The sequence below is a fragment of the Sesamum indicum genome, linkage group LG12 (genome assembly GCF_026168435.1).
Source record: "Sesamum indicum cultivar Baizhima isolate 11 linkage group LG12, ASM2616843v1, whole genome shotgun sequence".
NCBI lineage: Eukaryota > Viridiplantae > Streptophyta > Magnoliopsida > Lamiales > Pedaliaceae > Sesamum > Sesamum indicum.
This window is the reverse complement of record NC_142668.1, coordinates 18,458,640-18,472,625: the sequence shown is the minus strand read 5'-3', so window position 1 is coordinate 18,472,625 and position 13,986 is coordinate 18,458,640. Positions and strand designations below refer to the sequence as shown.

Here is a 13,986-nt window from a genome sequence, read left to right as displayed (position 1 = left end):
TCCTTATCAAGATAAATAATTAATGTGTATATATATATATATTAGTATGTGTCGCTCACAAATAAGTATGCAATAATTAAATAAAAATTTTAAAAAATAATTTATATTTAATTTTAAAAATATATTTTTATTGAAGTTAAAAATATTAAAACATACAAAAGAAGGTTAAAAAGTTGAAGCTGTGAAACATGAAAAGGAGGAACAATTTGAAAATTTGGAAGAGTGGGAGTGTAACAATTTAATAAAAAAATAATGAAATTAAATTAAATATTAAAAAATATATAATTTGCAAATAAAAGAAAACGATACTATCACTTAGCAGTTATAGCTTAATAATAAAGCATAAAAAGACTAATGAAAGTATAGTACTCAACGTGGCGATTTTCTCGCCATCGCTTGGCCTACGGCAGTTAACCGAACACCATCGTTTAGCTTCAGAGACTGGGCATCCTGGATCTTCTCCATTGCCAGATTGTCCAATTCTCTACACTTCTATGTAGGACGCATTTACAGTACTTTAAATTAAAGTTGAATTCCTACCGAATTTCTGCTATGAATTGATGTAGATAAGGGAAGTGAAAATTTTTAGATTCTTGAAACTCGATTGTCCACCAAGGTTTTGGTGGAGACTCTCGGAGTTCAGTTACGATGATGAAGCTGAATTCTTTCGGGCAGTGGGTTTTGATGGGTAGGCGATGGCTGAACCCGTTTCCAAGAGCCTGCATGTTTTCTTCTGCCGTCAAACAATGGGAAGGCGGCGTTTCAATGGTTCAAGGTGCCTCCAGAGGCATTGGCCTTGAATTCGTGAGCCCATTTTTCTTTCTTATGAAATGCTTATTTTTGAGCGAATTTTGTGGTTGATTGTTGATATGGATCTTGCTATGACATTCTTAATGTACATTGTCTTATCTGCTCGGATTTTTGTAAAGCCTATGTAAAGGTTTAATCTTTATGTCGAAATTTGTGGAATTGTTATTCTGCTTTGTGCATGATTTCAGCTGATAATGTCCCTGTTTTTTTTAATCACCGGGCGAGTTCGGATGGGTTGGGTTGAATTTTCTTGATTGTTTTAGCCGTCATCAAAAGGATGGGATGATTGCAAAAGCATAAGCTAGTTGTTACATGCCGTGATTCTGTAATGGAGATATTAGTGAATATTTTATTACAATCAAAACACTTTAATTCAGTTTTAGTTCATTTCTTGGCTGCTTTTAGGTTAGACAATTGTTAGAGAAAAGTGACAAAGGACATGTTCTGGCAACATGCCGCAATCCTAAGGGGGCAACTGGGCTTCTGGAGTTGAAGAATAAGTTTGCTGACCGCCTGGATATTCATCAGCTGGATCTCACAATTGATAGAACAATAGAGGTTTTAATAAACTCTCAACACTGCTCTTTCTTTGTCATTACCTGTGATGGATCAGTATGCGGCAAATTCTGTTGCCTGTTGTACTAACTCAGCATTCATATAGATATGATACTTTCTTACCACCTATCACGTTATTCTTCTTATACTTAATATTGATTTTCAGGAAGCAGCAAAGTCCGTGAAAGATAAGTATGGTCGTCTAAACCTCCTCATAAATGCTTCTGGTATCCTCTCAATACCCAATGTTCTGCAGCCAGGTAGAGATTTCAACTAGTTATTTCATCCTAAACAGAGTAGATTCTGATGATGATGGATTGTATGTCATAGAAGCTATATGAGTTTCTATGTGATAGAGTCTTTCATGTGTTGTTCAGTACAGAAACCACATTGAACAAACTTCAGAGGGATTCCTTACTTCTCACCTATGAGGTCAATGCTGTTGGTCCTATTTTGGTTGTCAAGGTATGATCGATTAGCTTCCACTATATCGTCTTATCTAAACAGAGTGGTCTAATATGGAGCTCTTTGAGTAGCTAAAATGAGAGATTTTTTGGAATTTGATTTATGTAATCTGACATTCTGACTAATAAACCTGCATATTTTAAGTCAGTGCCTATTAGCAGATAAAAACATACTATTTCTTATGATTGTGTCATCGCCTTGATTTAGCAACTCATCATTAAAACCTCTCTGCTTACTATTTGCATGAAAAGCACATGTGGCCACTGCTCAAGGTCGGAGGAGGTGCTGGAACCGACAGAGACCACGCAATTGTAGCCAACATAAGTGCTAGAGTGGGATCAATTGGAGATAATGGCCTAGGAGGGTGGCACTCGTATCGGGCTTCTAAGGCTGGACTTAATCAGTGTACCAACTTTTCCTTCTCTGTTATTTAAAATTCTTGAAGTGGTGGTAGTGGTTTTTGCTTCCTGACATCCTTCTCATGAATCTTGCAGTGACGAAGACCGTGTCGGTGGAATTTGCACGCAAGAAAGATCCAATTGTATGTATTCTGTTGCACCCGGGTACAGTAGATACAGATTTATCTAGACCATTTCAGAGCAATGTTCCAGAAGGTAAACTCTTCACCAAAGAGTTTTCAGTCCAGAAGCTACTGAGCATCATCATGAATGCAAAGAGATCTGACAATGGCAAGTTTTTTGCCTGGGATGGTCAAGAGATTCAGTGGTGATACATGACACCACCGAAGTATCTGCTTTAGATTGTAGGATGAACTCATTGTATTAGACTACTTTGTGCTTTTTGTGAGAGAAATGTCTCTTGCCGTGGATTTGATTGACAAGCTTATTGAAATAATCAAAATTCTTATTGCATTACTGTTACAGTGGAAAAAACCACCGGGATATTCTCAATAGAGTACAACGCAGTCTTATTCAGTAGACTTCTACATTTCTAACATGACTTTTGAACCTCTGATCAACTCAGGAGATCTCAGTGGAGCCTGCAAAACCAAACATCAATTAAGAGACCTTTCAAAACAAGTTGGAGTTAGGATTAAAATCAAACTGTCTAGTGCTTACTTCTCGCAGTCGGTGCTCAGGGAAACTGGGAAACCAACTTTGATATTGCAAGCAGCAGGGATCTGGCTCAAGAACCTGTCTTGGACACCCGCAAAGTTCTTGACAGCAGCCTTGAGGCACCTGCAAATGGCCTTCTTGTCATCAACCGTCTTGACGCTCTGAGCAAGCTGTTGCAGGCCAGAGCAGCATGTTGGCGATGGCTTTGGGTCCTTTCCAGTGGCAAATGCAACACATGAGGCTGCCTTCATGTCGACGGTGCCACATGGTATGGCTGCATTGCTCAAATGTGCAAAACAGACTAGGGAGAGGACAACAAACAAGGAGAAGAAAATGCTCTTCATTTTTGTAAAATATTGATGCTCCTTGATATAAAGAATTGACGATGAGTATTGATGACAAAGTTGCTGGTAGGCATTGGGCTTATATAGAGAAGGATAGGGGTTTGGGTTTCATTTTAGTTAGCATTGGATTTTGTGGAGGTTGAGCTTTCCAATACCATCTGATCATATGGATAATGATTTTGCAGGTGCTCTTTTTGGAGTTGGTGAAAGTTAAGAAGCTAATCCTTCTATTCTCCTCATCCCTCTTTTCTTTCTTTTTTCTAATATTCATATCTTTTGGCCAAAAATATTTAGTTTTTCCAGAAGTAATGAACTTCTGTCAATAGCTCAGATATGCCTAACAGAAAATCTTGTTCCTTAAAGATAAAAGAAGGGGAGAGAAAGTGAAAAGGAAAATAATAATTACAATAATGACTATGAGCCACAATGAGAAAATCTCTAAAATTGAAGAAATAATGAAAATCTATTCTAAACCCAGCTATAACCTGGTTCTTTGGAGACCTGCCATTCTTTCATTATTCCTCTAACATCTTTTACATCATCCCATCTATCTAATGATGAATACATATTGGCTAAAAGCGCATAAGGGGCAGAATTATTCCGGTCCAGGCGGAAAAGTTCTCTTGCTGCCCTTCTTGCTAAGTTCACATTCGCATGAACCCTACAAGAACTGAGTAAGACCTCCCAAATAACTGGATCATCTTTGCATGGCATCTTATCTATGATTTCTTCAACTTCACTGAACCGGCCAGCACGACCCAGGGAATCAATAATACAAGTGTAGTGATCACTAAGTGGCTCTAGACCATGTGCTTGCTGCATTGAGTTGAATATTTTTAACCCAGCATCCACCAATCCAGAATGGCTGCAAGCAGTTAAAACAGCTACATAAGTTATAGAATCGGGCTTGAAACCAGTGTGGATCATGTCTCCAAATAAATTAACAGCATCATCCCCACGTCCACTTAGAGCATAGCCATGTATCATCTCATTCCAGGTAACTGTACTTTTAGAGGGCATCATATCGAAAAACTGTCTAGCCCCATCCACATCACCACATTTACAGTACATATCAATCAAGGCAGTTCCTACATAAACATCATTTGCATGTCCATTTTTCACTATCAAACTATGAACCTGCCTCCCTTGAAGCAGAGATGTTAGTGATGAACAGCAGTTCAGTACAGTAGTGTAAGAGAATTCAGTAGGCAGAAGCCCTTTTCCTAGCATTTGCTGAAAGAAATTCAAAGAATCTTTGTCCAATGAATTAAGGGATAAACCTGATAACATAGAATTCCAACAGACTATATCATGTTGGGGCACCGTGTTGAAGATATGTTTTGCCGCTTCTATATTACCACATTTTGAGTAAACACCAATCAGTCCACTGGTAACATACAAATCAGTACAAAACTCAGCCTTCAATAAGGCAGCATGGATTTGCTTTCCACCCTCCAAAAGCCCCATGACCGCGCAAGAACTGAGAACTATAGCAAAAGTAGTTCGATCAGGTCTCACCTTTCTGAACTGCATTTCCCTGAAAAGCATCAGTGCCTCCTGATGGTACTCATTCTGTGAATAGCCTGACAGTATAGCATTCCATGACGTCAAACTTGGTAATGACATACTATTAAATATCTTGAGTCCAGCTTCAACGTCCCCACTTTTCAAGCAAGCAGCAAGCATATTGACATAAGTGATCTCATCAGGCTCAAATCCACAATTCCGCATTCTCTCCATGCACTCCACTGCCTTCTCCTTGTGGTATTGCTTGCCATATCCAGCTATCATAACATTCCATGAAACAACACTGACTTCTAACATACTGTTAAACAACATTTCTGCACACTCCATGTATCCATGTTTTGCATACATATCAAGCAATGAATTGTTTATGTGCAGGTCTCCTTCAAACCCTAGTTTAATAACAAGCCCATGTATTTGTTTGCCATGCATTTTAAGCCCCTTCTCATTGCCATCATTTACAAGAAACTCTTCTACTGCACTTTTGGAACAAACACCCAATACACTTGACAGTGATACACAGTCTATGATCCCCACTCTATGCATTAACCTAAACATGTCAAATGCTTCATCTATGCGGTCACCTTCCACTAACCCCTCCATCATCGAAGTAAATGACACCTCATTATGCTGCGGCAAGTCCTTAAAAACGACAACCGCATCTGCAATAGACTCACACTTCACGTACATTCCCAACAATGCATTGCCCACATACAAATTCGTGTCGAGCCCAAGCTTGATAGCAACTCCATGACACTCTCTCCCGCACTCCACATTGCCCAAACCCCCAGAAGCACTCAAAACACTAGCCAAGGTGAAACGGGTCGGCAGAAAACCGCTCATCCTCATGGAGTAATAACTCCCCAAGGCCTTCTCTCTGTCACCATTTCGTGACGACATGCTAATTATCAAATTCCAAGAAACGGCATTCCTCTCCGGCATCCGATCAAACAATTCATATGCATTATCCAGGTCATTTAATTTGCAATAGGCATTTAAAATAGCGTGGTAAGAGAATATGTTATTTAGAGGCATTTGGTCGAACAGGCGGCGAGCAGCGGCTGTATCGCCGCATTTCGAGTGGAGCTCAATCAGGCGGTTAACGAGGAAGGTGTTGGCAAACTGGTTAGTACGAAGTATATGAGCTTGGACGAGTTTTCCTGCCCTGTGACCTTTATGATCTATCAGAAATTGCAACACATTCGCTAAATAAGCAGCAGTCTTGATTTGCATATCTAATTTAGGTCCCGCCTTCACTTTGGAACCATCATCTCACTTCTTCCTTCCTCTCCTCTCGTCTCTCTTCCTTCTCTTTATAATAAAATACAGCGACGACTGCGAGTGTGATGTTACCTTCTTCTTATTTAGAAAATTACAAATTTCTTCTTAATTTTAATGTTGATTTAATAATAAGCCTATTCTATTAACTTCAGTTAACCTTCCGCAAAACAAAAGGTTGGGCCCGGAAGAAATGTTATTGGGCCACGTTTGGATATCCAACCAAGTGCAAATATCTTAACTGTCTGTTCTGGGTTTTGGTCCGTAGGCCGATGAATTTTCTTTGCTAATGGTACTCTTACTGCACAAAACCCCCGTTTGCATCGTTCTCCCGAGTCACCCATCGTTACCTCACTCTCTGTTGCACGACTCAAGATTGTCCAGAGTAAGCGTGATTACTCCCCTCAAGTGCCTCCAGATGAATGGCCGGGGAGTGGACTCCGAAGGCCGTGAATTCAAGAACGCGGAGGAGATGTGGCGGGAAGAGGTGGGGGACGGCGACCCCCTCAAGAAATCCCAGTGGTACACCCAGGGAGTTGGCTATTGGCAGGTATCTGGACCCTTCGTTTTTTCCATTTTCTATAAGCCCGGATGAGCGTTTGGTTTATGGTACTTAGAAAAGATGTGGGCCTTGTTCTTTTTTGTAATTTTGGGAAGGGAAGGGTGTGGAGGCAACGGTGGACGGAGTGCTAGGAGGGTATGGGCATGTTAATGAACCTGATATAAAGGATAGTGAGGCATTCTTGAATTCCGTTTTGGCTGAAAGATTTCCCGATGCTGGCAGAGGAAGGCGTCTTGTTGCTCTAGGTATATTCTCCCCTTTCCAAGAACGTTAGCACAACTTGAGGAGTTCTTAATTTTCTCACCATGCTTCTTGTTCTTGTTCTTCTATCTTCTTTTCAATATGCAAGAAAGGAGCTGAGCGATCAAGTAATTTGGTCTACGTTGCCTCTTCTCACCTTTCAAATTGATAGTATGGCATTTTATTTTGCATGCTATAAGTTTGTGTGTTGAAGAAAGTAGCACGATGTCGTGCTCTGGTTGGCCAAAAAAATTTGAATGGAAATACTCCAGGGTTCTGATTGGGTATCTTATTGAGATCTTTGTTTGAGTATTTCTTAGAGAATTGATGATTCTATAATCTGTGCAGATTGTGGCTCAGGCATAGGGAGAATCACCAAGAACCTTCTTATTAGATATTTTAATGAGGTACTTCTTTTTCCGCATTACAATATGGAAATATTTCCTTCAACATCTTTGAAGTGCCAAAATCATGTTTTTCTTGAGGGGAGACAATCAACCACGAAGGGAAGACCAATTTTTCCTAGATATGGATGGTTTTACTTTTTATATATATCTTTTTGTCTCCCTTTCCCTTCTTATGTCTGTATCCATCCTTGTTTCACAAAACACATATTGGTAGCCAAAGATGGCATCACACATTATTTCTCTGAAGTTGGCATAGTCCAAGGCATCTATTTGTCGCGGAGAATGGTGATGCATTTCACATGTACCTAAAGTTGTGGTCTGTGATAATGATCTGTAGCTTGTTTAAACTGCAATTTAGCTTTTAATTGTTGACATGTTTCAATCCAGGTTGACCTTCTCGAGCCTGTTTCGCATTTTCTAGATACTGCTCGCAGAAATTTGGCCCCAGAGAATTTGATGGTCACGGAGGAGTACAAGGCTGTCAACTTTTTTTGTGTTCCACTTCAGGTAAGATTTATACATATCATCATAGATAGTACCAAAGGGAATGACCATAGACTTAATTACAACATAGTACAGTTTGCATAAGCAAGTTAGTGCAGCTTTCGACATCAATGAAGTGTACCCCTGCCTGTTTCCTCATATCACCTATCGTTTTTGATTCTATAGCATCAACCATAATAGCGATTCAAGGTTGCATCTCTTTTTATGTAAGCTAGGTGTAACCATTTCCGTTCTTAATGAAATTCCCCGGATTTGGGACTTGGGTCCAAGGAAAGCTTATTTCCGGAGAAACCAAATCATTATTTTCGAGTGCATTTGAATGATAAGTTCTTTATTGTTGAATTCATTTGCTATCCTTATTCTAGGAATTCACTCCCGAGGCAGAAAGGTATGATATTATATGGGTTCAGTGGTGCATTGGGCATCTTTCAGATGATGACTTTGTGTCGTTCTTCAAGAGAGCAAAGGTAAATCGATCCAGTGCCTATGGTGACTGTGTGATGGTTGAACTTCTCTTTGTAAATTATATTTCGTTTGAGCTATTTATGATATATTATATAGATTTCTGTCGAGCATTGCATGGCATGCTTTATTATGCTAACATGTACCTCTTCCAGGCTGGTCTAAAACCTGGTGGGCTTTTTGTTCTGAAGGAGAATATTGCAAGAAGTGGTAACAATCTCATTTCTCCTTTTACCTACTTTTCAAACTATAAATCTCATCACTTCACTTCAATTCAATACTGTACAACTCATATTGCTTCGTGTATGTTGTTTATTCTATTCACTCTTCAAGTTGCTTTTATTTTCTGCTGTGGAACTCCTCATAAAGTAAGATAAACAACCTTTCAATTCCTGTTGTTTAGGTTTTGTGTTGGATAACCAAGACAAGAGCATCACGAGATCGGACTTGTACTTCAAGCAGTTATTCAATCAATGTGGACTGCATATTTACAAAATGAAGGTACAAGTCAAAAGTTTTTCGACTCCCAAATGTGTTATCATGGAGTATGAATAATGAAGTTATTGAAGAAATAAATTATGTGTGGCCAGGATCAAAATGGATTCCCTGATGAATTGTTTGCCGTAAAGATGTACGCCTTGACGACTGAGTTGCCAAAGAGAGTTAACAGTTCCAGATCCAAGAAGCATGTTAACAGACCTGCCATCATCAAATGAAGACATCCTTTTTTCCTCAATTAATTTAGTACCAAACAACATTTGTATGTTTTGTTCACTAGTGCTGTACTGTTTGTGTGCATTCTTGATCTTGGCGTTCAAATATTTCACATGAGTTTAATTGTCTAAATTAATTATTTGATAATCTTTTCGGATGAAATTTGGAGTGAAATCATGTGGTTTACACAAGCTCCTGATGTTACTCAATACCCCTAACTACTTTGACTTTGTCCAAGCACGTCTGCTACGAAAATTATGTTACTGCGCTAGTTATTATTGTATCTGATCTTATCTAGAAGGTTTATTTGTTTGTGTTTTTTTTCTCCCTATTATTATTATTATTATTACAGCATTAAATATTATAGGATGATATTTGGTTAAATAGTTCCAATGAAGTATATAATTAAAAGAAATAAATTGATAATAAATTAGGGATACTTACATTTACCTTTGTTGATGTATGGTGTAATTATGCATAAACTTCTTGTGGTTTGAGAAATTGCACTTGGAATATTCGACATTTGCTTTTGTCTAATCTAATAAATAACATAGAATTTGTTGTAGCAAACAAAAAGCAAAAAAAAAAAATAATGAAAAAATATATTTACCCCAATTGATTTATAAACTTATTGTAGGATTAAGTTTTTTATTGTCAAACTATTCACTTGCTAATGCATTGAGTTATATTTCCACTTACAATAAATCAAAAAGTGGTTAATCGAATGTAAATATAGATTTTTATTTTTTTTTCTAACATCAATAAATTATGTGAACTCTATTAACGAATATATTTATTTATTTTACAAAAACTGTTTGGAATTGGAGTAGAATAATTAAGATGAGTCTGATGAATGAATTAAATCTTGCATTCTTTCCCTCATTTCAGTTTGTAGAGTTATTTACAATGACTTTAAGAAGAAAAACAGATGAGCAATCAATTTACCATTAAGTAAATTTAGAAGTAAGTATCTGACGAAATATATGTCAAAAACTCACATTAACTTAAATTAAGATGTGACTTTATAATTCTTGCAAACCAGGAATTTACAAGAAATGGATCTGGCGACCAAAGTAAAAAACCTAGTACCCTGACATCTGCGGATTAATACAACCAAACAACAGAAAAAACCGAAGTCCTATGCACTAAAGGGCCTAAACTAAGCAACAGAAATCAAAATTGCGCCTCGCTTCACTGCTCCTGTTTCACGATTAACGGTAGCAATTGAGGGTTAGATTTGACGATTTCATGATCACTGCTCAGGTGTTGGACAAACTTGGCCGGAACCAGGCATCTTTCCGTCGAGTACAACTTTTCTTGAATCAGCGGAGACTCGAGAAGAACCCGCAATTCGTCATCACTCTCAAATCCTTCTCTATTCTCCTGCAAATACAATATATTATCACCCACTTTTCCATGTTAGCACAAGAAATTAGATTCCCTTAATTCTTCACGAAATGAAACTGACCTGATTATTTGAAGACATGGATTCAAGAACTCCAACCTGAGCCTGCAAGTACTTGATGTATTTGTAAGCAGCTTGCAACATTTCAGCAGTGTTCATCTTCCGTCCACCCGGAACAAGCTTCCCCAGCTCCTGAGTCTTCTCAGTGATCTTCCTCCGCCTCTGCCGTGCCGCTATGCTCTGCGCCGACAAGCTACCACCAGCACTTGCTTCCTTCTTCGGGCTCTCACTACTATAACTGAAACCTGGTGGAGTTGAAAAATCAGGCAGTGGCAGCACTACGACTTCTGACGTAGGCAGATAATCTTGAAGCTGGGTCAGGCAAGTGTTTGGAACAAGCCCATTGAAGTGAGGAGGGTTAAACATCTGAGTGTAAATATCTTCATAACCACATCCGGCGGCCTTCTGGCGTTTGGGATTGTGCTGGTGGGGCTCAAATTCTTGCTGGAGTGAACAGGGTTGTGTTGGGATGCAGTTTAAGTTATCAGAAGTAACTCCAGTACTACTAGTAGAGAAGTCATATAGAAGAGAATTAGAACATTCCGAGTAAAACAAGTCATTGGTCTCAAAGAGATGGTCGATATTGGGGAACGGTAGGGGCTCCGGCGGCAGCTCTGCCTCTGTCTGTAATGGATCAACGAAGCTCATAATGTCTGCGTCCAACTGCTGAAATGCTCCCCAGTTTGAGTAGTAGCTCAAAGCCATTGCTGAAATTATATTACAGACCTGCGTATCTGCATGAAAGAAGTTGAGCACTAGAAGTAGAAATGGAGGGAAAGTTAAAACATGTGAAGTAAAAGAAGATATTGTAGGAGAGAATACCTGAGGGTGATTCTTTTGTCTTTTACTACCACTAGTTTGAATATCAGTAGACCTAAACGAAAAACTACCAGTGAAGAGAGAGAGAGAGAGAGAGAGAGAGAGAGGACGTGGGGGCGGGGGTTATTGGATTGGGAGGAGATAATATGTAATATGGTCATTAAAACGGGTAACTAATTCCTAATTATTAGGAGGGCATAATGAGCTTTTAGGGTTAATTATTGGCGGCTGATTTCTCCTCTAACCGTTACTTCATGACCTACAAGTTCTAAAAAAATGAAACTTTCTCATTCTTTTTAATTAATTACCATTGTAGCCTATGTAGATGTTTTTGTTTTTTTTTTAACCTTGAAATAGGACTATTAATAAAACCAAGGAAAAAAAACGTAACTAAAAGTTTTGGTAGTTTAATGTTTTTATTCTTAATGAGATGAAATATAGCATTAATTTCAGAAGAATTTTAACGTAGTTTGCAAGAGGCATTAATTTAGGTTCTTAATATTGAATTTCAGTCTGTTAATAGGTAAAAACTGCGTGCTCATATACATTGTGCAGAGAACAATTTGTGTACATAATTAATACATACTGATGATGTGCGGTAATAACAAGAAATTCTTTTTCTGTTAAAAACAGATGATTACGCACTGCTGATGCGGATTAGATCCTCGTCTTCTCCTGATGGATTATTAATCATCAGCAAGTGATCAGTACCCGGAGAACATGTAATTAGATAAGCGTTCCTGGAAATGTTGTTGCATAACTGAGGCTTTTGAGTGTTTTGAGTTTACATGTTGCATACATATGGGCTAATTATAGCAGTAATGCTTAAAAGTTATTCAACTCCTCTGTGATGCACATGCTGACGGTCTCTGCCGCCTCTCTCTACACGGGAAGTCTTACGGTCCCCTGATGCTGAAGATATTGCCGTTGAGGAAATGTCTGATAGAAGATCACAGATTCTATCCCAGCTCGGTTGATGGCTTTTTGATACATCTATGCATGTCAATCCAAATTCAAGAACCTCTGCTGCCTCAGAAACAATCTCTACCCTCTTCTTCATTCTCTTGTCAATCACATTCTCCACGTTATCAGGGTAATTCGATTTCACCCACTCAACAATGTCTACAGACTTTTCAAGCTCTTTCGCGGCCCTCCTATTTGTAACTATCTCCAACATGAACATTCCAAACTCATATGTTTCTGCATGCAACCACGACAGTTTAACATGAATTTAGCACTATTAAGATGGGTAAACCATAAAATGTATATGACTAATAAATCATAGTTGGGACTTACTCTTTGTGCTGCTGTGATGATCATCAAGTAATTTGAACCTTGTTATGAGCGGTTCTCCATCTACAGACAGCATCATGTTTCTTGTTTTGAGGTTGTACCCAACCTGTGGCCATTCTTCATGCAAATAACAAACCCCTGCCGCAATTCCTAATATTACTTGTACCCTTTGCTTCCATGGAGGATTACATGTTGAAAGCCATGTCTCAATGTTCTGTCCATCTACCCATTCAGTTACAATGGCCATCAATCTACGGCTATCGCACCACCCCAATACAGGGACTATGTTCTTATGCTGTAACTGAACAAGAATCTTGCAATGTTCGACGAATCTCCTTCGATTCTCTATTGACATTGTATCCAGATAAATCTCAACTCTTACTTCACTTCCATCCCTCAATACTCCTCTGTATACACTAGCTCTACCATTTCTCCCCACCAAATTTCTTACTGAAAATCCATCAGTTGCTGCCTTGAGAATTGACGGCGTAAACATGTGTCTGTTGCGCCTCCGAAAGAAACAGAGCCAACCCCAGAAAACCACCATTACTAACACAAGAACTGGAAAACCAACCAATAGAAGCACAGCCTTGATCCTGAACTCTTTGTGATTCGGAACAAGACCCGAACGAACGAAACTCGTCGAATTGAAACGCTCGAAAAAGTGTGAATCAGAGATTCTACACTCAGTAAAGTCATTATAAGATAAGTTAAGAAACGTGAGATTTTCCAACAGGGAAAAGTTGTGAATAGGCAGATCACCAGAAAGGTTATTGTGGCTCAAATCCAGGGCCTGGATTTGAGAACAGTAAAAAACATCAGTTGGGAAATTACCCTTGAGAGAATTGTTGGAGAGATCAATGGATAGTATGGTTAAGGGGCAGTATTTCCAGAAGAAGGTGAAAGATAGATAAAGCGGTGCTATTTTCGGTTGGGAGTGAAGGTCAATTTTGGGAAAGGATTCGACGCAGTTGGGATTACTGGAAATGTTGCATAAATGGCTTGCAACAATGGTGGACTTGAAAATTTGGTGAAGATCAAAAGGGGTTGAGTTGCAGTATCTGAGAGAAGGGTTTCTGAGGCAGTTGTTGATAATTGTGGAGTTGAAGTCTGGCGGTGGCTGCAAGTTGTCGAGGTCCTCAACCACTGTCGCTGTAAATATTACAGGAATTGAGATTGATAAAAGTGCAGTCAAGAGATGAAGAGAATCTGCAGAGATGGAAGCCATTGAGACAATATGGGTGTCCGCATAAATGCTGATGATTTTGCATCTTAGAGCAAACTGTAAAACGTAGCCGCGGCGGTTGCAGGCAGTTTGGCAGCGGTTTGCGGCTGAAGTAAACGAAGTTACAGGGAGTTTTCCTTGTGTATTTTCTTCACTTATTTATGATATTCAAGCTTTATTTCTTATCTGTCTCTAATTCTAGTGTTCTACTTCATCTTTTTAGGGATAATTATGCCACCCTCC

At 38.9% G+C, this 13,986-nt stretch overlaps 6 protein-coding genes across 6 annotated transcripts; 2 read left to right on the top strand and 4 right to left on the bottom strand.

The window, feature by feature from the left end:
• Positions 1–346: 346 nt before the first annotated feature.
• LOC105175820 (NAD(P)-binding Rossmann-fold superfamily protein) lies at positions 347–2,706 on the top strand. Its single transcript, XM_011098413.3, has 6 exons — positions 347–804; positions 1,216–1,368; positions 1,532–1,625; positions 1,748–1,830; positions 2,082–2,235; positions 2,325–2,706. The coding sequence occupies exons 1-6, from the start codon at positions 649–651 to the stop codon at positions 2,558–2,560; spliced, it is 876 nt and encodes a 291-aa protein (XP_011096715.1). The 5' UTR covers positions 347–648; the 3' UTR covers positions 2,561–2,706.
• Positions 2,674–3,323, bottom strand: LOC105175819 (non-specific lipid-transfer protein D, cotyledon-specific isoform-like). Its single transcript, XM_011098412.3, has 2 exons — positions 2,910–3,323; positions 2,674–2,830 (listed from the first exon to the last, which is right to left on the bottom strand). Exons 1-2 carry the CDS (start codon positions 3,248–3,250, stop codon positions 2,821–2,823), a joined length of 351 nt encoding a protein of 116 aa, XP_011096714.1. The 5' UTR covers positions 3,251–3,323; the 3' UTR covers positions 2,674–2,820.
• Positions 3,324–3,629: 306 nt separating this feature from the next.
• On the bottom strand, positions 3,630–6,160 carry LOC105175817 (Pentatricopeptide repeat (PPR) superfamily protein). The gene has a single exon (XM_011098410.3). It carries the CDS (start codon positions 6,005–6,007, stop codon positions 3,719–3,721), a length of 2,289 nt encoding a protein of 762 aa, XP_011096712.2. The 5' UTR covers positions 6,008–6,160; the 3' UTR covers positions 3,630–3,718.
• A 142-nt stretch (positions 6,161–6,302) lies between these two features.
• On the top strand, positions 6,303–9,132 carry LOC105175818 (alpha amino-terminal protein methyltransferase). Its single transcript, XM_011098411.3, has 8 exons — positions 6,303–6,602; positions 6,715–6,859; positions 7,203–7,261; positions 7,649–7,768; positions 8,131–8,232; positions 8,383–8,437; positions 8,631–8,728; positions 8,818–9,132. Exons 1-8 carry the CDS (start codon positions 6,342–6,344, stop codon positions 8,941–8,943), a joined length of 966 nt encoding a protein of 321 aa, XP_011096713.1. The 5' UTR covers positions 6,303–6,341; the 3' UTR covers positions 8,944–9,132.
• Positions 9,133–10,100: 968 nt separating this feature from the next.
• Positions 10,101–11,111, bottom strand: LOC105175942 (basic helix-loop-helix (bHLH) DNA-binding superfamily protein). The gene is made up of 2 exons (XM_088876548.1): positions 10,410–11,111; positions 10,101–10,324 (listed from the first exon to the last, which is right to left on the bottom strand). The coding sequence occupies exons 1-2, from the start codon at positions 11,109–11,111 to the stop codon at positions 10,133–10,135; spliced, it is 894 nt and encodes a 297-aa protein (XP_088732674.1). The 3' UTR covers positions 10,101–10,132.
• A 762-nt stretch (positions 11,112–11,873) lies between these two features.
• Positions 11,874–13,922, bottom strand: LOC105175816 (Leucine-rich repeat protein kinase family protein). The gene is made up of 2 exons (XM_011098409.3): positions 12,522–13,922; positions 11,874–12,425 (listed from the first exon to the last, which is right to left on the bottom strand). Exons 1-2 carry the CDS (start codon positions 13,744–13,746, stop codon positions 12,058–12,060), a joined length of 1,593 nt encoding a protein of 530 aa, XP_011096711.1. The 5' UTR covers positions 13,747–13,922; the 3' UTR covers positions 11,874–12,057.
• Between the last annotated feature and the right edge of the window lie 64 nt (positions 13,923–13,986).